This window comes from Ceratotherium simum, chromosome 4 (assembly GCF_057802395.1).
Source record: "Ceratotherium simum simum isolate JZ-2026a chromosome 4, ASM5780239v1, whole genome shotgun sequence".
NCBI classification, from domain to species: domain Eukaryota; kingdom Metazoa; phylum Chordata; class Mammalia; order Perissodactyla; family Rhinocerotidae; genus Ceratotherium; species Ceratotherium simum.
This window is the reverse complement of record NC_141903.1, coordinates 18,494,750-18,518,678: the sequence shown is the minus strand read 5'-3', so window position 1 is coordinate 18,518,678 and position 23,929 is coordinate 18,494,750. Positions and strand designations below refer to the sequence as shown.

Sequence of the window (23,929 nt, the reverse complement as noted above, 5' to 3'; positions counted from 1 at the left end):
ATCAGCTGGCTACCAGAGACTCCCTCAACTGTGTCACCTGCTTCTGCCTCACCTGCCACAAACCCAGTGCTCCCATCTCACTATCTCCAGCAGCCCTGGACCACATCCAAGGGAGACAAGATCTCAACCTTGGGCAGCAAGGTCTCTACCTCCATCTGCCCCACTCACCACAAAGAGTGCTGAGTGTCCCCCAATGTCCCCACCATCCTCCCTGGGGATTCCCTGGCAGGGTGCCAAGGAGACATGGGTTTAGGTCAGGCCGAGAAGTGGCAGCCACAGAGCTCTGGGGTCCTGTCCATATTGCTCAGGCTGGATTTATTACCCAGGTTACAAAGAGTTAAGTCAACTGCTTTCAAATGCCTACATCCCTGGGGGAAGGAAGAGGAACTGGCTAAAGGACCTCCTAAGAATAATGAAAATTAAAGAAAAACAAAGGAAAAGAAAAAAAGAACTGTTCACAGACAAATATGCCCCTGGAGCTCAGAGGCTGGCCCCTTCCTGCAGGGGTGCTGGGCAGGACTCCAACCCGCACAGTAATCGACTTGGGCCCCAAACCCCTTCCTAGATTTCTCAGATCCATCCCAATCCCATACTCTTATGGCCCAGGAGGAATGGCGTTATTTTAAGCAAACCCCATTTTATTTACCGGGGGGCCACCCCTTCCAGGACCAGCCCAGGCAGCATTCCCTGTCCCTGAGGCCCCCACTGGCTCCAGCTTTCCAGCTAGAGGTCGGTGAGAGCAACCTGCCAGGGAGATGTGGCTCCAACAGAAGGTCATCTCCAGCAATTGCCCCAGGGGGCCCTTCACATCAGCCACTTTGTACTGTGGCTTCTTACGTCCCTCAGATTCCCGTGAACTGGAAACTCCTGGGGCAGGGGCAAGATTCACAGACATGCTACCCATTCCCACCGTCTTAGAGCAGCGGTTCTCAGGCAGGCCTGGATATCCTGGTGTATCTGATTGATGGGGAAGCGGGCCTGCAGGTGATTTGTAACTAACATTCAAGTGCATAAGTGTGAGACTGACGACTCACACATTGAGCAGAGTCAAGGCTATCTCTATATTAATGTCATGCTCATGCTTGCACGTGAATAAGCTTTCTTGAGCGGAGTGAACTCTTTGCCAAAGCCTGTGAGGTTCTGTGTGATCTTCCAGCCTCGCACCTCATGCCACTGCCCTCCTTTCCCACTTCGCCCAACCCTCTGGCCTTCAGTCAGCTCCTCACACATGCCAAGCTCTTTCCGATGTCAGGCCTTTGCACCTGCAGCTCCTTCTGCCAGGAGACCCCCTTCCCACCCTTCGCTGTGCTCTATCTCCTGCTCAGGGCTCAGCTTCAAAATAACCTCTCCCTGGTACTGACTGACAGGGGACTTAAGAGAGCCTTGGGGATTTGGGGGGCTGGAAATACTCTGTTCTTGATCTACATGGCGGTTACAAGGTGTGTACATATGTGAAAATTCATTGAGCCGTCCACTTACGATTTGTAGACTTTACGTAAGTAAACCTAAAAAGACGAAATCTAAGAAAAAAATTTCAACCTCTTCCCTGTCTCCTGTTACTCCTGTTACTCTCAAGCATGGCATGTGCACTTCCATCCTGGCATGATAATTACATTACTCGTAAGTTGTATCTCCCACAAGTATTTAAGCCCCGGAGGACAGAGCCTCTGTCTGTCTTGTTCACTGACGTACCTTCTAGAGTGGAGCACAGTGCCTGTCACACAGTAGATACTAAAAAAATCACTGAATGGATGGATGCAAGGATGAATAAAACAACTTGGATTTAATGATGGAGACAAAAGAGGCAGAGGAGGTCGGCCTGAGGCAGGAAGCTCCCGACTCCCGGCCCCCAGCAGACAGTCTAGGGGTCTTGCTCTGGAAGCACAAGGCCAGGAGCTTCTCCTCTCCCAGAGACCCAGCACCGGCCTGTCTACAACTCATTGGGGTTGTCCTGGTCGGCGTAGATGAGGAAGCCCGTGAAGAGGCTGTCAGTCCAATAAGGGTCGTAGAATAGCCCATTCTGCTCGGAGTAGAAGATTTGCAGCCAGACCTCGTCACCCTGCTTGAGAGCCAGGATGGTGGAGCCCGAGGCCACATCGTGGTTGCCTGTGTTGGCGTCGAAGGTCCGGATGCGGTACTGGCCGTTGTGCACCAGGCCGATGGCAAGGTGCTTGTTGGCCAGCGTGATGTCGTAGGTGAAGTAGTAGATCCCTGGCACGCTGCAGACGAACTTGCCGCTGGACGCGTTGTAGTGGCCGCCCTCGTTCATCAGGATCTTGTCGAACTTGATGGGCAGCCGCTCCCGCGGGTAGCTCTTGGTCACTGCCACCGAGAAGGCGGACTTGGCGTGGCCACTGCCGCAGCTGCAGGGGCCTGGGAGACCCGGCTCCCCCTTCCTGCCCTTGGGCCCCTTCTTGCCTGGTGTGCCGTGCTTCCCCGGGGCACCAGTGACCCCCTTGGGGCCGCGAGGGCCGGCCCGCCCAATGGCCCCGGCTTTGCCCTTTGGTCCTGGCTTTCCCCGGTTACCTGTCCGGCCAGGTGGACCTGGAAGACAGAGCAGCTGGTGTTATCGAGGGGCCCTCACAGAACTAGGCAGAGGCTGTGGGTCTTGGCTTCCCATCCTTGGAGCACGAGCCTTTGGGTAACGGAAGGAATAAGAAGGCTTTCAAGTCACATAGAAATGGGTGCAAATCCTGATGGTATAAGCTGGGGCACCTCTCCCAGTCTTATCTGGAAAATGGGAATGGTGATACTTACCTTCCAGAATCATTGTGGATCAGGGCAAAAAGAGTAACTTGTAACAATTCACGCCCTTCCCTTTCCCTGCCTTCTAAGGAAGAGTCTGGTTTGTCTGCCAGACCAATCCTTCAGTGGGCTGTGCTGGTCATGGGTTGAGAAGAGAATTGGAAAAATTGGAAGAAGCCCCTTGACTTCAAAACATTGATCTTAGTGAAATCCCTGCCTTGTGCCCCAGATCCCCGCCCACATGTACAAGGGTTTTAGTGCAGCATTGCTCACAATAGCAGCAACTGGGAACAAGTAAATGCCCATTCAAAGGGAAATGATTAAAAAATAGTGGTCCATCCATACTGTGCAATTCTATGCAGGAGTTAAAAAAAAATGAGGCAGATTTACGTGCACTATATGAAAACTCTAAAATATACTGTTAAGAGGAAAAAGCAGGTGGCAGAATCTCTTTTGTTAAAAGGAAACCACAACGCTAACTATTGCTATACCCATTTCAGTGCAGAGAAAAGTGCCTGGCCCAGAATAAGCATTTGCTAAATATACTTGGCATATCCTGCAGAACATTTCCGCAGTAATGTTTTCCTGTAGAACGCCTCTTGGTTTTTAATACCCATATTTCATAAAATGTGCATTGCTCTCAATACAACATTTTTGGCCAACGATTATATGGGAAACATTTATATATATGTCCCCTAAACTCAATATAACATTTTAAACAAAACATATATGGGTCAAGATTTGAGTCACATCCAAACACAATTGTACAGTTGGTATAATTGCTAGGCTGGCAGAATTGGGTGAAGATGTTTTGAAAAGCAGGTTGCATGTCAACCAAGGAGCCTGCTTCTGAATGTTGCTGATGCTAGACAGCATCCCAGCATCACTGCACACAAAGCAATGGTTTGCTAACCTTCATATGAAATGGTGATCAGAAAGTAATGTTGTAGGCTTTTTACATCCTAACAAGGTACTTTGCTTCTTAAATGTATATATGTAGGCATTTTACTGTGTTTTAGAGTTTTAGGTTAACATGCAATGCATTTAAATTTTTCCTATCTTAAGTAATTGGGAAATAGATTCCCAAATAGCTTTTTCTCACTGAACATCCAACTTTCAGGAACAGATTGCTTATGCTAAGTGCCTGCCAGTGCCTGGTATTATTATACACACATGTAAACACATAGAAAAAGGCCAGGAAGGATACACATCTAACCAATTAGTAGTGGTTACCTCTGGAGGAAGAGAGGGGTAGGAATTAAGAAGGACTCTTGTTTTATTTTTATTGTTTGAATATTATTACAATGACAGTGTATTTGTGTATTACTCATGTAATTAAAAATAAATAAAAAGAATAGAGAAAAATAAGACTAAGAAAGGTCACGAAGCTGTTCCCTGAAAAAAATGAAAATAAAAGGTAGGAGGAGGGGCCGTGAGAAGAGCAGGAATAAAGACAGAGTCATTTTGGATTCGAGGTTTTTGAGGAGACGAATAGATAAGGAAGCTCATCGGGAAGTTCTACCATGTGTTATGTGATGTGCTTCCTTCTTGATTGGGGAAACTTCAGGAAAAGTTGACTTTACTTTTCAAGGCCTTTCTGGAGATGGATTTGTCCGTGTATGTCAGGGGGAGGGTGGCTGGATGTTATCCTGTACTGGTCCCAGGGTGACCTGGCTTTATCTGGGTTACACATGTCAGGACTCTCCATCTCTCAACACTGCTGTCCTCGGTGAGCTGGCTTAATTCTCAGCAGAGACTCCATGCGTGGCAGGAGAGATGGCCCAAAGCAGCCCCAAGCCTACATCCTCACAGCTCTTGGTCAAGGGGAAAAAGTTGATGGCAGAGATACCCTCTTGCCCCTAGGATCCATAAGGCGAATGTCAGGGAAAACTCCAGCTGGCCCTCCCTGGAGCACATGCCCAGACTCACTGTGGTCAGGGAATGAGCTACCATGACAACCAGTGCCTGACACACCATGAGACCCCCCTCAAGTCAAAGCCATTATCATTATTTATAAAGTTATTCTTCTGGGAAGGACGTGCTTTTGGAGGAATTAATTCGGTGTGGTAGGAAAAGGCCTGGATTTGGAGTCTGCGACCAGCCTGCCGTGTGAGCTCAGCAAGTTAATTAAGGGGTGACGACAATTTCTTGTATGTCTACTCCGAGATGGGTGCTTCACACATTATTTTATTTCATATTCACTGTACGCCTGTGAGGGAGGTGCTGTTATTATCCCTATTTTAGAGATGAGGCAACTGAGGTGTGGAGAGAGGTTAAGTAATTTGCCAAAACTGGTGTCCAGATTCGTTTCCAAAGTTCAAGTTCTTGCAGCTATGACACGCTGTTCTCAACTTAATGACCTGTCTCTCAGATTCCTCGTCTGTAACATGGGGGTGATAAGAACACCTCCTTCACGGTCAGATGAGCAACATGCTCAGAAGTGCTTTGTCAGTGTGAAAACACCATACAAATAAAAGTTATTATGATTTCCCTACTGCTCCAAATGTACGCTTGGAGATGCTGACACTGAAAAGTGCTTGGTTACTGGGGTGAGAGTTGAGAGACGTAAGGAATGCCAAGCCTGAGAGGGCCTGTAGAGAGTATCCAATCTGCCTGCTGGCTGCCTGGCATCCCTTCCTTCAGGGAACCGCCCTTTGCTACTTCATGTGGTCCCAGTGAAACTGTCAATCACAGTGACCAACTGCCCTCACCACCCACTCACACACACCCAGTCCTGGCAAACACTGGTTCCTCACCTCCATAGTCAAAGGGATTGGTCCAGGACACACATGCGATCAAGGAGGATGGGTCATCCTGAGATTTGCTCTATGGATCAAGCCATGAGGAGGTAGGCTTGAGCCCACCAGTAGCCATTTCATAACTTCCAGCCTTTGTGAAAACAAAACTAATACACAGAAAGAAGCAGAGCCTTGAGAACAATATTTGAGCTCCTAGGCCCAGCCATTCCTGAAGTTCAGCTCTTGGGCTTCTTAGTTACATAAGCCAATAAATTCCATTTGCGGCTATAAATTGGGTTTCTGTCACTTGCAACCTCCTGAACGATATTTCAGGAGACTTGCCCAAAGTCACCCAGCAAATCAGTGGTGCAGCTGGGGCAGCAACACAAGATTTGATGCCCAGTGTTCCTTTCAGGAGAATACACTGCTCTCTGCTTTAAAGAGACATGAATTTGATTTATAATGAAATGGGATTAGTACTAGTTTTCATAACTTCACAAACCCCCTCTGTGCCAGATGCTGTCAATCCCAGGTGGGAATAGGAGGGGTAGGCACTGGGCCTCTTACCTTCCTCTCCGATGTCCCCCCGGTCCCCGTCCTGGCCATCTTGGCCATCTTTGCCGGGAAAGCCCATTCTTCCTACCATTCCTGAGGGCCCTGGGGCTCCTGGGGGGCCAGGTGGGCCCTGGGGGCCAGGCAGGCTGCAGATGAGTTGAGGGGAGCCCTTCTGGAAGTCCCTGCGTGCGAAGGCAGCAAGCAGTGGGTCGGCCGCACATGGAAGGGCACAGGCCAAGAGCACCCAAGGGATCATGGTGGTCACCTGTGGGAGGCAGGAGAGCTGTGAGCAGGTGAGTCGGGCCAGAGCTGCCTGGTGTCAATCAGAAAGGCATCCAGAGGAGAAGGAGGCTGCAGCTGGGAGAGACTTGATCATGTTTCTGCCTCTTGCTCTCCTGCATCACATGCAAATAGCTGGCCAGTGCCATCACATCTTGAGGACACATTTGGATGACCTGAGTCATGGACCCAGAATATACTCTGGAGGGGTCTTGGGGGTGAAGCACTCATCCTCACACTATTGTTCTCCCGAGTGGCTGAAACGGAAGCAGGACTTACAGTCCAGTGACAGCCGAGTGGGAGGAGCTGTGGATGGAGAGAAAGGATTCACGGTTTCATTCAAATACGTGGCACAAATGGAAAGCTACAGGGGCAGGAAGACTTCGAATTGCAAGTGATGATGTGCAATGAGGCTGCTTCTCCTGGGGGACTCGGGGCAGCCCATTGGTGGGTGAGGATTCAGTTCTGAGTGAAGGTGCCCCAAAGCTCAGCAACACTGGTGGGCCGTGAGGACAGCTCCTCTGCCAAGTGCTTCCTGTGCACCAGGCATTTCTTAACCTCACACATCCTCACTGAATACAGACGGGGGCGGCTCAGAGAAGTTCGCCATGTGCCTGTCATGCAGCTCCTAGGTGGCAGGGCTGGGATTTGAACCAGCCCCAGTGGGTCCAGACCTTGTGCCCTTTTGCCCCAGGCTACCCTGTGTGCTTTTTCTCTTTTTTTAATTTTAAAGTTGTAATTAATCAAAATAATATACTCACATGGTTTACAAAGTCAAAAAATACTATAAGGCTTACGATGAAAAACTGTGCTCTCCAGCCCTACCCATCCTTAACCTCAACCTCCTGCCCCCAACCCTTTAGCTATTTCTTCTGGCATTTACTTCCATTAAAAGATAATATAGTGACTCTTTGATTTATCCATTTCTAGACACTACCTTTTGAATTCCTATTGTGAAAGATGAGGATTCCACCCTCTTCCATCACTCTAGGCCCCTATTCCTCTCCCTAATGTTGCTAAAATATAATTCTAGACTAAATTAAAATTCACTCTGGGAATTATTATAATAAGTACTGTTTACTGCTAAGCTAAGTGATGTACTATAATTATATTTCCTTTCTTGTACATGCTTTCCTTGTTGGAGATATTAACAACTTTATTTTTTTGTTTGCTTAATTCTTTATGTCACTGTTTTCTATATTATCAAATATATCAGATAATTTATCTGTTCCATTTATTTTCCTGAAGATGTAAGTCCTGGAGCCCTCCATCCTCCTGTTCCAATCCTTATACATGCTAAACAGCTGTCATCCTAGGATTCTCCTTTATACAGCAATCCCCCTTATCCACGGGGGATACGTTCCAAGACCCCCACTGGATGCCTGGAACCGCTGATAGTACTGAACTCTGTATATGCTAAGTTTTTTCCTATACATACATACCTGTGATAAAGTTTAACTTATAAATTAGGCACAGTAAGAGATTAACAACAATAACTAATAATAAAATAGAACAATTAGAACAATATACTGTAATAAAAGTTACTGTAGATCCTAGCAACCTCAGCATGATTTTTTCTTTATTAAGTCGAGAACTTGCAACTTTTCACTTAAAGGAGGCACTTTACAGGGCCGGCCCCGTGGCTTAGTGGTTAAGTACGCGCGCTCTGCTGCTGGCAGCCCGGGGTTCAGATCCAGGTCGCGCACCAACGCACCACTTCTCCGGCCATGCTGAGGCCGCCTCCCACATACGGCAACTAGAAGGATGTGCAGCTATGACATACAACTATCTACCGGGCAAAGATAGTTGGGGGGAAAAATAAATAAAATTATAAAAAAAAAAAAAAAAGGAAGCACTTTACAGCTTTTCTTTGGCATATCCAAATTGCCAGTATCACTACTCTTATACTTTGGGGCCATTATTAAGGAAAATAAGGGTGACTTGAACACAAGCACTGGGATACCATGACAGTCGATTTGATAACCACGATGGCTACTAAGTGACTAATGGGCAGGTAGGGCAGGTAGCATATACAACGTGGATACGCTGGACAAAGGGAGGATTCACATCCTGGGAGGCATGGAGCAGGGTGGTGAGAGATTTCATCACGCTACTCAAAATCGCATGCAATTTCAAACTTACGAATTGTTTACTTCTGAAATTTTCTATTTAATATTTTTGGATCAAGGTTGACCTCTGGTAACTGAAACCTCAGAAAGTAAAACCGTGGATAAGGGGGGCCTACTGTAACCAGCGTGGAGATTCTCTTTGCCTCTCTCCTGTGTTATATCTCCTGTTTTACAAATCCCACATCTTTTTTTTAATTAAAAAAAAAATTTTAATCCCCCACTTTGGTGCCACATGTCCTATAGTAGCTTCCTGGAAAAGAGGTATGGGAAGTAATTTTTTGGGAGACTTTGCAAGTCATAATATGTCTTAATTTTACACTGTGTCCTTAAGGCTGGAGGCAGCAAGGGCATGATCACCAGAGACCAGAGTGTTACCTGCTCAGAGATGATCCATTCCCAGCCCCTCACTGTGAAGACGCAGAAGCTGAGATCCAGAGCAGGAATAAGTGACTTGTCCAAGATCTCTCAACAAATTAGCTCAATCATTTTGCAACAAACAGCCTCTCTCCCAAGAATGAAGCCAATAGGGGAACAATCCAGACATGACTTCCTGCCACAGGGATGAGCCTGAAATGATAACTTGCTTTGTGACCTTAGCCAAGCTCTTTTCCCTCTCTGAACCTCAGGTTCCCCACCTGAACAACAAGGGTTGGTTCCCACACTTGAGTGTGTATCAGACTCACTTTCAGATGAGTTAAAATCCAGATTGCTGGGCCCCACCCTGGGGTTTATGATTCAGTGGTTTGGGTTGGGGCTGGAGGATTTGCATTATTATTAAATATCCTAGTAATGCTGCTGCTGGTGGTCCAGGGACCCACTTTAAGAACGACTAGACTAGATGGTCTCTAAGGTCCCTCCTCTCTGACGCTGAGCCTCACACACTCCAAGCTGCCCTCTCTTTGCAGATAGGAAGCCTTGCTGGCTTCACTGTTCCCGCACAGCTTGGCTACCTAATCAGAGCCTTCAAGCGTTAGGGGGCTCCCTGCAGCTGTGGTGCTGGCAGCAGGGCAGGACACTGCTCAGACCTCGGCCCTTGGAGCTCACACACCCCTCTCGGGCCCTCCACCTCCCTTCTCTTCAGACTCTACTTTGCCCAGCCTTGGGAGCCTGTCCAGACCTCCGGGCCACCTCTGGAAACAGGCTGACCCTTCCTCACCTCCTGCCCCTCTAGAATCTTTAAGCTGGGAACAGATGAAGGGGAGAGAAAACCAGGCCTCTCCCACCAGGGAGAGGAGAGGAGACCACAGCACTGCCCTGCCCTGGGGCTCGGGGGCCTATTCTAGTTCCAGCCTCAATGCTCACCAACGGTGTGACTTTGGGCAAGTCACTTTCCTCCTCTGGGCCTCAGAGGGTTTCTCTAGATAAGTATCATGGAGGTGTCTCTGGCCAGGTAGAGATGATTTAGTACCAGAAGCTGCTGTAAATAACATTACATCACATAGTAACAAAATTATTATCTTTTCCATTTCTTTAATCCTGATTAAGTTAAGAAAAAACAGTTTCAATTTGGTGATAGTGTATCTTTAATGCCTCCATAACCCTTTCTAAGATGCCTTCTTAACAAAGAGCAGGTCATCTCTAGCAGTGTGCACCCATTCTTCAAGAATCTCAGGCAAGCCCCCACAAATATATATAGGGACCTTGGAAACCCCCAGACAGGAAATTGGCACCAGGGGCCCTGGGGCAGAGCCTCCACTAGGATGCAAGGAAGACTGTGGTACTACGTGGAGAGACTTGGGCGGGGCACGGGTGAGCTCTGGGTACCTAGTCCTTTGCGGAGGACTTAGTGGGTGAGTGTAAGAGGGTGTTAGCATCAAAACTTCCACCTGGGCACCAGGACACATGAGATGCTGCATGCTAAATTGAGGGGTCCAGGCAAAGTGAAGAACTGACCAAGGAACAGTTTGAGAGCCCATTCCATGACTCTTGGCACTCTTGTCAGATCAAGGATTTTCAAATGTGACCCCTGTGGCCTCTGGGGTCTGACGAGAATCGACCTGCGTCTGACGCCAGGGTCAGAAAGCTAGAAGGGGAGAGACTGGCTGCCTGGGTGGAAGGCGAAAGAGGGTGCCCTGCTGCTGGGCGGGCAGGGGGCTGCCTTCTCACCTGCCCTGGTAGATGGCGGTACCGGACATTCTGCAGCGGGAGCTGGCCTGCACCAGAGGGGTCTGGACAGAAAGTGAGGGGCCCCAGCAGTGATAACCATGTGGGCTGGATGCCAGAAAACCAGAAGCTAAGGGCGAGGCCTGGACCCCCCAGTGAAAGGAAAATGTGCCTAGCTCGCTTCAGGGCCATTACAGTCATAGGGCTCAGCATGAGAACTCCCAAGGAGCCAGCAAAGGGCCCCACAAAAGAGGCAGCTCCAATGTCTGCCAGGCCCAGAGAGGCAGAGCAGTTTAGTCCCTGTCCCAGCCATGAAACACGTAAGAACCCTCATGCTGTCTGTCCCCTCACCTCGCCTTCCTCTCCTCCCTTCAACTTGGAAAGAGCCGAGTTGAGAAAGGGAGCAGATGGCCCCGCCAACTTTGCACCTGCTGGGGGACAGGAGGAAGCCTCACCTTTGAATGAAGATTGAAGTGGGTGGGGGGAGCTCCTCACTGGCTAAATTATAAAGGGGCAGAGGGAGGCAAAAGTGAAGTTGCAGTTTGCTGTATCTCTGGCGTCACACGTGCTCACCATGGGTTGTATAATGACAGCACAGGTAGTAGGCAGATGTGGCAAACATGTGGAAGTGTGACATGCATGATGAACTTTTGGAAAACTGTGCCTGGACACTCCCCAGGCCCCGGGAATCTCCATCTCCTCTCCTTGTCTACTTGATGAGTCTTGGAAAACTGGTCTGCGTTACTTGTGAGCTGCGACACATCTGGGCCTCCAGAACAGAAACCGAATTTTCAAAGCAGGTTTGAAATGGTTTGGAAAGTTGTAATCTGCAAACATTTTGGACTAGGGAGAGAGGGAGGAAGGAAGCGGGTGGGAGCGAGTCTCCCAGGCAGATGAGAGGCCTGCAAACAGCTAGATGAAAACAGGCAGGGAAGAGAGACAGCCAGATGAGAGAGAGGAGAGAGGGGAACCATCTGCTCCAGTTTACCGCTCTCCTCTCTCTTCTGACCTCCACTCTCAGCCACACATGCCGGCAAGAGGGACAGTAGGGGGTCTGCTCACTGACAGCGGGCCCTGGCCCTGGGCAGTGGCTGGGTGGAGGGGCAGGTCTCTGGAACACGCAGGGAGGAAGGGATTTCTCAGAGCTGGAGCCTGGAGGTTCCCGGAGCCAGCCCGAGCCAGGAACTGTTTTGGAAATAAAGGCGGGGAGAGACTAGATTCTGGTTCCAAACCTGGAGGGAGGGAGAGGAGAGTCTCCTTGCCTCCAGGCACCTCCAAGAAAAACAAGGCTCCAAATAGCCCTGCTCCCAGCCTGTGCCCCATCCTCCCGAGTCTGGCCCCCTAGCCTCCTCTCCACACCACAGTGGTGGGGGAGCCAAGGCCCCAAGGAATCCAGACAGCTTATCTCTTCCAGGGCCTTTTAAATATTTTTACAATAACAAACTTGGAGATGGCCCCAAGGTTCTGTCTAATCTGACTCCTTTAGTTACAGACAGGGAAACTGAGGCAGGGGCACACTGACTTTATTGGAGACACCTACAATGTTCCAGGCACTGTGTGAAGCTCTTTACCTGAATTATTTTGTTAGAAGTTTACAATAAACCTTGTGAAAGTGGTAAATTATTGTACCATTTTTCAGAGGAAGAAACAGAGGCTCCAAGAAGTGAAACAATTACCCAGAGTCACACAGTCAGAGCAATGAGACAACATTCGAACCCGGGTCTGAGGGGCTCTGAAGACTGCACTGAATCCACTCCACCTTGCTCCCTTCTGCTATTGTTTTCCTGTTTTACGGAAGAGGAAACTGAAGCTCAGAGACGCTAATTTGCTCATGTTTACACAACTAGTTCATGGCAGAAGTTATATTTGAACTTGGGTTTGGCTGACCCTAATGCCCAAATGCTTTCCATTATGTCACCATTTCTTAGATCTTTCTTCCTAAATATCCCAAATTAAAGGAGACACTGCGAAGTGTACGTCAAAGCCACACATAGCAATAGAGATTTCGTATTTTATTTTATCATTTTATACACACACACACATAACACGTGACTTTGAAAATGTAAAGGCGATGCCTTTTCTCCCTCAGGACACTTGAGCAAATTGATGCTTCAAGAAAACCTCCTGTCCTTTAAGAGGCCCACACTCGGCTTAGCCAAGGTGATGGGGGTGGGGCAGCCTCCTGGGCCCTGACTTCCCACCACAAGCCCCTCTGGGGTGTTAACGGGGTGTTCCCAGGGGCTGAATCAAAAGACCAGGGTGCACAAAGCACACCACTGGCACTGTCAGCTCATTCCTTGCCTGGACCTGGCAGGGGCCTCCTCCCTGGGCTCGTGCTCCCCCCACCGCACTCTCCATGCACAGCCAAAAGGATGGTTTAAAAACAGAGCTCAGCCACATCACTTCCGGGAGGGTCTTATCCCAGTGGCTGCTGGCTGCAAATAGCAAACATTGCAACCCACAAGGCCCTAAATGACCTGGGCCCCAGCCCTAGCTCCTCCCCTTTCTCCCTGCTCCCCTGACCCAGCCACCTTGCCTCCTTCTGTCTGCAACCTAGGGACCCCACCCGCTTGGCCTGCTGGCTCTCTATCCGTTGTTTCAGTTTAAATGCCATTTCCTCCAAGGCCTTCCCTGATGTGCCCTCTCCCTTTGGATCCTAGCTCCTTGTTTGTGTCTTTCTAGCCCTTAATAACAACTCATCTCTATATTGTATTTGCCTGCTTACTCACCTCCTGGGCCCATTCCCTCTCCCAGTGTCTCTTGTTCAAACGGAAGCTCCATGGGAGCAGGGAACTCCTGCTATATCCCCAAGGGTTCCAACTTCCTTGCACACAGTGGGTGTTCAAGAAATATCTGCTTGATTAATGAGTGTTTGAGACCCAGACTCTGCTCTCAAGAAAATCCACAGCAGGGGCCGGCCCAGTGGCACAGTGGTTAAGTTTGCGAGCTCTGCTTCATGGCCAGGGGTTTGCAGGTTCGGATCCTAGGCGTGGACCTATGCACCGCTTATCAAGCCACGCTGTAACAGGCGTCCCACATATAAAGTAGAGGAAGATGGGCATGGATGTTAGCCCAGGGCCAATCTTCCTCAGCAGAAAGAGGAGGATTGGCAAAAGATCTTAGCTCAGGGCTAATCTTCCTCACAAAAAAGAAAGAAAGAAAGAAAATCCACAGCAAAGAGAAAACAAGGCAGTGGACTAAATCTAAAAGGGTACCAATACCCTCGGATTTAAATAAGTTTTTTCCCTTTCCCAGTTTTTCTAACCCAAACCAGATCTAATTCTAATCCCTCCTTCCTTTTGACCTCCTAGAGCACGGGGCTCCCACCCCTACTATGGGGGGGACTTGCAGAATATTTTACATACACCAAGTACCCCATAAATATCTGTTCAGTTGATCAGAAAACAAGAAGTACATTGGTCCTCATCTTTTTAAAAACTATCTTAGTTCCTAAATTGCCCTTTTTGGTGTGAGTTGAATAGTGAAGGCTGCATGATAGTCTTCCTGCTGAAGGGAAAAAAATATTAGTTGGTTAAAACCCAGAAATGGAATCATGAGCTGTTAAACTTGGATGAAGTTCTTCAGTCTGGTTTTAATTTGCCCAGTCCCTGGGCTTCTCATGTCTCAGTGAAGTAGCTTATGATTCATAAATACACATGTTCTAGGAAAATGCTAGGAGCGAAAGCACCCCAGCCTGAAGTCCACTGTCAGGGAAGAGCCTTCCTCCTCCTCCTCCCTCTGCCCCCGGCCCTCGACACGGCCCCCTGGGTTCCTTCCCAAGGGCCCTCACCCAGCCTGTGAGGTGAGGAAGGCCAGAGTGAGGACATGGGCATCTCACCGACTCTACATGAACGTGGTCTCCAGGAGAAACTCCAGGGACACTTGTCTGGGCCTTGAGCAAGGCTGCTTAGTCTGAGTTCTGAACAAAGTCCCCTTGAGATGGGAACGTATAAATTGTGCTCAAATAAATGCGACCTGTTGGTTATCAGGTTATGTCCCACTGACAGGTAGGGGTGGTGTTTAACTCAGTGATGAAGAGCCATGGGAAACCCAGGCACTCGGTTTCATCAACTCTCCAATGGGAATAGTAGTCTACCTCCCTCATGGAGTTTGTGTAGGAATAACGAGATAACGCATGCAAAGCTTCTAGTGCAGGGTGGGACACAGTAAATGCTCAGCAGTTGGAGACCACTCTACCTCAAATACCCCCTCATCCTAACCTCCTCCCCTGAAGCCTTCACAGAGCTGCCGCCTCAGCCTTCCAGGCTCAGATCTCATACCCTCTACTCAGAGAGGCTTGCCTGTCACAGGGTCTTGTGGGAGATCAAAATTGGCCACCTCAAAATATGTCTCTGTACCTTGATTTTCTCTGAAAGAAACTTTGCCCTTCCCCCAAACTTATGCCTAAAAGCGAAAGACTGGGACGGTTCTTGCTAAGCTCTTTCTTATCAAAGTTCTGTTTACTAAACATTTACATTTGTAAGGGAAATCTCCATTTGTAAAGCTATCTCCCTCTCTGTACTGGGAAGGGGAGGATGACCTCATCTCTAGAAACTTATCAATGCAGAAGGCAAGGCTGCATAATAACCTTACTGTGCTTTTCTGGTAATCGCCCATAACTGACTCCCCCGTCCCCCAACACCCTCCTTTGTCTTTACCTAAATCTATTTAAGAAGAGAACCTCTGTCATTTTGTCGAGAAACTCAGTTTCCCTGGTTTCTCCCATGTATACATGTTATCAAGCTTTGTTTGATTTTCACCTGCTATTCTGTCTTATGTCAATTTAATTTGTAGCCCAGCCAGAAAGGACCCAGAGTGCATAGAGGATAGTCTTCCTCCCCTTCAGTCTACAGCATCCCACCTGCCCCAGCTTGTTTGCTCAGACCACCTGGTCTTCCTTTCAAAGCCCTTGGCCCAGGTTGTGGTTACATATTTATTTGTTTCTTGATTTGTGAATGGCCTGTGTCTGCCCTGGAGTGGAAGGTCCAGGAAGGCAGGGGCCCTGCCTGTCTTGCTCTCTCTCATCCCCCAGAGCCTCGCACTGTGCCCGCCCTGCACGTTGTCAGTGCTCCACATACGGTTGTTCAACAGCCTTGAATGAAGTGGTCACTCTTATAACAAAAGAACAACAGGATCAAAAGGATTTCAGTAAATGTGCAGATGACAAAGCCACACTTGCTGTGGAGAGAAACCCCGCTGGAGCACTCGTCTTTGATTTGGAAGACGTGGGGCCCAGTTCTAGTTGTGTCACTTACTGGCCCTGTGACTGTGGAAAAGTCATTTCCTCTTATCTGGGCTTCCACTGCTTCACCTGTAGGACGGAGACAACAACACTCACCCTGTCTGCCTTACAGGGTTGTCCCGAGAATCAGACAAGATAATGGATGTTGAAAGCAAAACCTGATACAAAAGTTAGTGCCTTGTTTAAAGTTGTAAATACCACCAACTGTGGCTGAACTAACAGCTGCAGCCCTGACCTCCCACTAGGGGCCCCTGGAGGGTTTCAGGGGAGGCCCTGTTCTGGGTGGAAGGGACACCTGAACCTCACCTAGCTGGGCAGTCCTCCCTGTGTGCGGAGTTAAAAGGGAAGGGCTGGTGGTTGGTATGGGGCAGGGCTTGCTTGCAGGTGAAGCTCGCTGAAAATTTGCTTTGATGGGAGTGAGAATTCGATAACAAAAAACACCCCATGCCCTCCCTGAATTCCAGGAAGCAAATTGGAAACAGCCCTCTCCAGCTTCTCTGAGAAGCTGAGCGAGACTGACGGGAGGAGAGGGGCTGGCTGCAGCTGCTCTCACGGGGCTCGCGGAGCAGTCCCCTGTCCTGGGATCCTGAGATCCGCGCCCGTGTGGAAACACTCCAGCATCCAGAGTCTAAATACAGAGGATTAAAAGTCGTGGGGCCCGCTTGCCAAGAGGCCCCAGAAAACATTTGATCTGCTGTTTTCTCTCTTTCCACCCCCTATTTCTGGCTCCGTCTACAAAAAGAGGCTCAAGGATAAACCATGACCTAATGAGGTCGCAGGAGCCAGGACCTCTCAGGGTTGGTCTCAGCCAGCTCTTCTGAAAGCACACTGGAAGTCAGCCTGGCGGCCACTGTATCAACACCAAAGAGTTACATCTTCTGATACACACACCCCAAACCCTTACAAACCAACGAACGTGGCATGTGACGTGGCGGGCGTGGAGCCCACCCCTCTGGGCCCTGGGCTGCTTCACGTTAGACTTCAGCCGCCCGTGCAGTGAGGGCAAGACTTAGGCTCTGGGGTGGCTGAAGCCAAAGTCATCGACTTGGGTCCTGCCCATAGCTGTTTTCTGCCATGGAGACAAAGAAGTGCAGTGAGAGAAGAATGCAGCTGATGTGCGAGATGAGAGGGGAGGGAACGAAGTCTGGGGGTATTCAGAGCCCTGCACCTAGCTTCTCCTGAGGGCCAGCCTCCACGTGGCAGACCAGAGCGCTGGGGGGAGAGCTTGAGCAGTGCTGTCCAACAGGAATATGATTGAAGACCACATATATCATTTTCTTTTTTCTAAATTAAAAAAAAATTTTTTTGTGTGTGAGAAAGATCAGCCCTGAGCTAACATCTGATGCCAATCCTCCTCTTTTTTCTGAGGAAGATTGGCCCTGAGCTAACATCCATGCCCATCCTCCCCTACTTTATAGGGGACACCGTCACAGCATGGCTTGACAAGCGGTGCGTCGGTGCGCGCCCGGGAGCTGAACCGGCGAAGTGGGCCAGCCTCCACATCTATCATTTTCAATGGTCTCATTGTCACGGTAAAAAGGTAAAAAGAAGCGATTGAAATTAATTTTAATAATATGTTATTTAGCCCAACATATCTCAAATATCATTTCAACATGTAATCAATATAACATTTATTAATGACGCATTTTACATTCTTTAATTAGCACTAAGTCATCGAAACCCAATGTGTATTTCACACTTGCAGCACATCTCGACTCAGACTGGTCACGTTTCAAGTGCTCAACAGTCACATGGTGGCTACTAGATTAGCTGGAAGAACAGCTGTTTGAGTTGAAATCCCCTGAACTAGCTGTGGGACCTTTTAGAAGTCACTTATCCTCTCTCTCTCAGCCTCGTCACCTCCAAAATGGGGACGATGATAACAGTACCTACCTTAGAAGGTTCTTACGAGGATATAATGTTCCTAGAATAAGGCTTGGCATATAGTAAGAGATATAAAAGCATTAGCTATTATTTTATTATTTCTTGTCCTTCTGAAAATCAAATAAAATAATGGATGTTGAAAGTAAAACATGATGCGAAAATTAAGACCTGGTTTAAAATTGTAATTGTCATCAACTGCAGTTCAACAGTCCTGACCTCCCTCTACGAGTCCCGTGGTATTTCAGGTGGAGACCCCTTCTAATAAATACCTACTTCTAATAAATTCTCCATTTTCACTTAAGCTAGTTTGAGTTGTGTTTCTGTCAGTTGCTACCAAAAAAGAGTCCTAGGGAGGCTTGGCCTTTGCTGCTGCCCTGCTGTTCCATCCTGAGGGCAGGATGGGGGTGTCTGCCTTGGCCCCATACCTCTGAGCCCCTGGAAGTTCACACACTACGAAGAGAGGTGAATCAGTGGGATGGTGCTTAGCTTATCAAGCGACAGGAGGCCAAATGGGACATCACGTACCCATGTGCCTGGTACCATGGCTTGGCGCACGGATGCCTAATAAACGGTGTTGCTTATTCTTATTGCCTTTGAGGCCAGACACTGGGGATCTGGAGATGAAAAGATGTGGTTGCCGCTCTCAGAGGGCACATGGTCTGGTTATACTGAGGTCCAGCCTGGCACACCGGTGTGCCCAGCAGAGAAAGCAAGCTTTGCTCCTCCTTTCTCTGTGTAACAGTGTCTCTCTCAGAGAGCATCGAGGACCACACAGAAGGCAGGGGAATAAAATTTGGGGGCTAGATGATCCCTTGGAATGGCATAGAAGGGATCACGCTTAAAGATCCAGGAACTGAGGAAGAAGAATAAAGTCTGAACTCCGAAGGGCTGGGGAGAAAAGGCTAAGTTTTCCCTGGGTTTGCTGGTCTCCATGGGGTCACTTCTGGTCAGGCCAGGATGGGCATTCATGGTAACTCTGAAGTTCTGACACAGGGCTGGCCTTCGAGAAGCACAGAGCTGGTCTGGTCATTAAGAGATGGTTACGAGTCATTTTTTAGCTGTTTGACCTCCGTGAAGTTATTTAACCTCTCTTAGCCTCAGTTTTCTTGTCTGTAAAATGGGAAAAACAATACTGTATGGTTTTATTTGAACTTGAAATAGCATGATATAGAAATATTTATTGTTCCACTTTATGTGTGAAACCTGAAATAACTCAAAATCCCCAAATTAAAAGTTTGTCAAGAACCTTGCAAGGCAGCGTGACTTGTAAATTGGGAACTGTGTGTATGCTCTAGCTACATGATCGCGCTATTCCAATAGGCAAACAGAAAAACCTGCCATCCTTCAGCAGGTGAGTCTTGAATTACACTAGTTTGAATTATTTGCGGTCTTTAGGAATGGTTCCCTGAGTAATCTGATTGCTCATACCTCCATTATAGAGTAACTGTGAATATTTAATGAGATAATGTAGTAACCAGCCCACAGGAAGCACTCGGTAACAGCAGCATTATTCTGTTATATATGCTGTATCAGTAGTGTATATTCTGGTATAATAATAGCATGTGAAAACAGTGAGAGCTATGATAGACCAGGAGAGGGTTAAAACAGCAGACCTGGGCAGATCAGTAGAATGGTGAGAACGGTGAGGAGCTGAACAACTGTGAGCTTTGGGATAGGTGGCATTGAAGGCAGTTACAACAGCTGATGAAATTTTACAGCATGGCATGAATGCAAAGGGCACGATTTCTATAGATGTGCCCTATTTTACACAAGGTTATACTGTTCGAATTTAGTCATTCAGTGACAGCTTTTTGTTAAGATTGCAATATGCAAGAACCACTGGGTGAGAGGGATTAAAAAGCTGTTGAAGGTGGCCTGCCACTGAAGAAAGGATGGCTTTCCTTTCTTAAAAGGAAAGCTAGACCAACTGGCTTATCAGCGGTCTTACGCAAACCACAGACTGCTCTGTGCTTTTTGTTTTTCTTTTTCTAATTTGAAATGGTTGCCAATGTAAAACTTGGGAGATTTTATGTTAAAATCAAGATTTCCAGGTTTGCTTGAGAATCTGGAGAAACTAGCAACATTCCAGCAGGGCACCAAATGGCTGCCCTTTGAGACAGGATCTTATGGGCTGAATTGTGTTCCCCAGAATTCACATGTTGAAGTCCTAACCCCAGAACCTCAGAATAAGACTATGTTTAGAGATAGGACCTTTAACGAGGTAATTAAGGTAAAACGAGGTCATATGGATGGGTCCTAATCCAATATGACTGGTGTTCTTATAAGAAGAAGAGATTAGGACACCACACATGTGAAGTCACATTTGTGGGATGTGACATGACCATGGGTTGACTGAGCAATGACCATGTGAGGTCACAGTGAGAAGGTGGCCATCTGCAGGCCAAGGAGAGAGGCCTCAGAAGAAACCACACCTGCTGTCACCTTAATCATGGACTTCTAGCCTCCAGAACTGTGAGAAAATAAATTTCTGTTAAGTCACCCAGTCTGTCGTATTTTGTTATGGCAGCTCTAGCAAACTAATACACAGGACCTACATTCTCAGTGTCCACAGTCCTCACCAATCCCAAATGGTGTGCATCCCATTCACTTAGGTATCATGCATAGCTGCTGCTGGCATATGAGTTTGCAAACTCTGATCTACAGGAAAAGGGTATTCTCTATGTATGCGTTCTCCATGTATGTTGTGTGGTCTTATTTCAAAGCTTTGATGTTTATTTTCTCCTTCAATTCTCCCCACAGTTCTAAGAGGCTGACACTACCATCTCTACTTGGCAGAAGAGAAAACAGAGCTCAGAAAAGTGAAGTCATTTTTCCCAAGTGAAAGCTGGGATGGAAACCAGGCCTGCTGACTCAGGGCCCGGGGCTCATGTCCCTCTCCCATGGCCCCTCTGCCTGGGCACAGGACCCATGACCATAAAGCCTTAATGAACAGGGAAGCTCTGTGTGGGTGTGTGTATAATAGAAGTAAGCCATTTATAATAATGCACAAATCCAAGGGAGGATTATTTCCTTGAAAAAAGATTCAGCATAGAATTCCTTTCAAAAGTAAACCTATAGTAGAACTTGATTAACAGAAATCTGATTTATGCAGGAGTTCATCTCATGGAGGCAAAGCCAGATTGGCAGGCCTTTGACCTGGAGGAAGGAGTGGGGGAAGCGGTGAGTGTATGCAGAGACTCTGTTACCCCGTGATGAACATTCGGGAGTAGGAAGCATCAGAGACTGGGACCGTAGAAAGAAGGTTCAGTCGTCTATGGCCAATCAGCAGACAAGGATGAGAGAAGGAATAGGAAGATAGGGAAGAAAGGAGGAATTTGCAGAGAAAGAAGTAACTTCTTGAGGAAGCTGCTGAATATTTGATGGAGGCAGAGTAACTTTAAAGATGACCCCAGATTTGTGAAAGAAATCTTGATTCATTTGTACAATGACATGCTGTGACAGCATTATAAGAACCAAGTAGGTTGTACATGCAGATATGGAAAGATGGCCAAGATACACTGTTAAGGGAAAAAAGCAAGTTGCAGCATGGAATGTAAAGTATGATTCTCTTTGAGTTAAAAAAAGATAGACACACATAAATATAGAGAGATTATATATATACGTGTGGGAAATTTCTGAAAGGGCACAACATCTCGTAGAGGGGTTACCTCTCTGAATTGGGAACGGGTGTGTGGGCTTTCACTTTGCACTTTTTGTACTGTCTAAATTTCTTACAATGGGCATTGTTAGTTTCATATTATTTAAAACAAAAGGTAACCCTAACATTTAAGGATGAGAGACAGGCAAGGCTGGTGTCCCTGCTAGGGGATGGGGAGAAGTCAGATGTTTGGGAAGGAACATTTGATGTGTTAGAATGAAGGGCAGCAGTGATGTTCTGAAGAGTGTGGAGGGTCTGAGGAGTTGGCAGTTGAAAGTGAGTGTAATGGATATGATTACCAGGTAACAGAACAAATCGGAGGAGAACTGTGTAGATAGGAGGGAAGAAACGGAGGAGAAGAGAGGATAGACCTTGAACAATGATAAGTGACCATCAGCCTTGGGATGACATATATAGAACATTGTTGTTGCTACTGCTGCTGGTTCAGTGTGGCAGGAACACGAGGGTCTCCGGGAGATGGCCAGTCTAAGGAGGGGACTCTTGAAGGGTTCCAGGCAGGAGATTCGTTGTCAAAGAGCAGAGGAGGATCACACCGAGGTTGTGCAAAGGGCTCATGTTGTTAGGGGAGAGACCTGGGTTTGAGACCACTGGGGGCCATTGTGATGGTTCAGCTGAGAGAGACAGTCCTGGAATCTCAGTGAGAGTCTCCTCACCTGGGCAGTGACGGTGGAGATGGAGAAATAAGAACAAAGTAAGTAAGCAAGGCTTGGAGACAAGTCGTTTGGGGGAGGAGGGAGAGTGACGAGAGTTGTGAAGAATTGGGTGCAAATCTTAGCTTGCTGTTTAGTACCTTTTGAGCTCAGTCTGCCTGTCTGTATGATGCATTTAATTAGAGAAACGTTGTGAAGCATAAATGAGATAATGCACTCCGTAAATGTTAACCACGACTGTTAGCTCGGGTATCGGACTCAGACTTTACGAGGGTTCAAGTCCCTTTACCACCAAGTTACTTGCTGTGCAACTCTGAGCAAGTTATTAACGTCTCTGAGCCTGGTTCCTCCTTTGTAGATGGGGATAACCTGTTGTCATGGAAACGAAACAGCACACGTAGAGGGCTTACAGGGCCTGGCGCAAAATAGGCGCCCAATAAGTGTTAGAGCTATTACGATCAACAGGTAAACCACTGAGCACAGAGGCTGACACGCAGTAGGCGCTCAGTAAATGTTAATTCATGTTATAATTCATAACGCAGAGGTCAGAGCCAGGGATCTGGGGGCTGCCCGGACTGCAAACAGCGGGTGTTCGCAGTACTCCCCCCCACCCCCTCCTATCCGCACCCTGCCCCAGCACCGCGTGTCCTCGCCTCTGCGCCCGCACTTGCCGCCCCGGCCGGAGCGCGGCGGAGGTGCGGGCGGGACAGACAGCGCGGACACTCACCCTCGCTACCGCCGGCCACGTCCAGGGGCGTCCGCAGCGACGAAGCTCTCGGCCGTGCTCCGCGTCCCCGCCTCCCGCGACGGCAACGGCCCGGCCCGCGCCCGCCCCAGCATACTTTTCCCATCCCGTCATGGGCGGGGGCGCCGTCCTCCCGGTCACGTGGCCCTCCAGAAGCTCCGCTCTCTCTTCAGCACCGGTTTGGATGCTTCCAGTGCTAGTGACAACTTGGGTGTGTCGATGCATCTCTCTGTATGTAGAACAGTGTATTTGAAGGTTTACGTGCACGAGAGTGATTGTTACCTAGGCCTTTGCAAGGGTGTGGGTACGTGTGCATGTGTCTGAAGAGCCATCTGTGTTGCTTGCATGTGAGCATTCACCTCACTGTGGATCTGAGGGTGCTGTGGGCATGACAGCTATAACAGAGTACATTTCCCTGTGTACTGAATGTGCATGTACTTGAGAGTGATCGTGAATCGTGTGTGCGTGTTTAGTGGTGTATGTGTGTGCATTCATAAATGCAAGTGTCCAAACGTGCATCAGGGCTGGTGTATGCACTTGTACATGCACATGTCCAAGACTGCAGCTTGTGTGCAATTGGAGTGTACTTCAGTTGCTGAGTACACATGACAGTGGCTGAATATCTGTGTGTTGGTGCATGTTTAAATGTGTGTATGAGTGTGCATAACCACATAGGGTGCATGATGTGTGTGTGGCACCTGTTTGTGCAGTGGCTCATTCTGTGTGTGTGTATATGTATGCAGGCCTTGGTGTGGACTTTGTCCAGACGTGAGTGTGCACATACATAATAGTGTGGACAGGTGCCCCTGTGTGACAGCCCTCAGCTCTCTCCTCCCCAGATGAGGCTTCGCTGGCCTCACTAGCTCTCTGGCCCAGCCTCAAGTTACTGGGAGAGGTGTGCCTGCTGGAGGGTCTCAGCTCCAGAGCAGGCAGAGCCATCCTGTTCAGGTAGCAAGCAGACACTAAAGAAAAGAGACATCATCAGAAGCCTGACTTTTGCTTTTCCCTGTTTCTTCCAGTGCTCTCTTCCACCAGCTACCAGTATTTCACTCGGCTGCCAGAGCATCTGGTTAACAGACTGTATATAACCCAAGGTTTACAGTTGGAATTTTAATGCAGGTATGCATTCGAATGCTAATGCTGGTTCCACCACCCTAGACAAGTCAGTTACCTTATAGTT

General features: G+C 48.2%; 1 protein-coding gene across 1 annotated transcript; it reads right to left on the bottom strand.

Moving 5' to 3' along the window:
• Window positions 1-1,764: 1,764 nt before the first annotated feature.
• Window positions 1,765-22,850, bottom strand: C1QTNF2 (C1q and TNF related 2). The gene is made up of 3 exons (XM_004428569.2): window positions 22,732-22,850; window positions 6,051-6,303; window positions 1,765-2,544 (listed from the first exon to the last, which is right to left on the bottom strand). Exons 2-3 carry the CDS (start codon window positions 6,292-6,294, stop codon window positions 1,931-1,933), a joined length of 858 nt encoding a protein of 285 aa, XP_004428626.1. The 5' UTR covers window positions 6,295-6,303; window positions 22,732-22,850; the 3' UTR covers window positions 1,765-1,930.
• Between the last annotated feature and the right edge of the window lie 1,079 nt (window positions 22,851-23,929).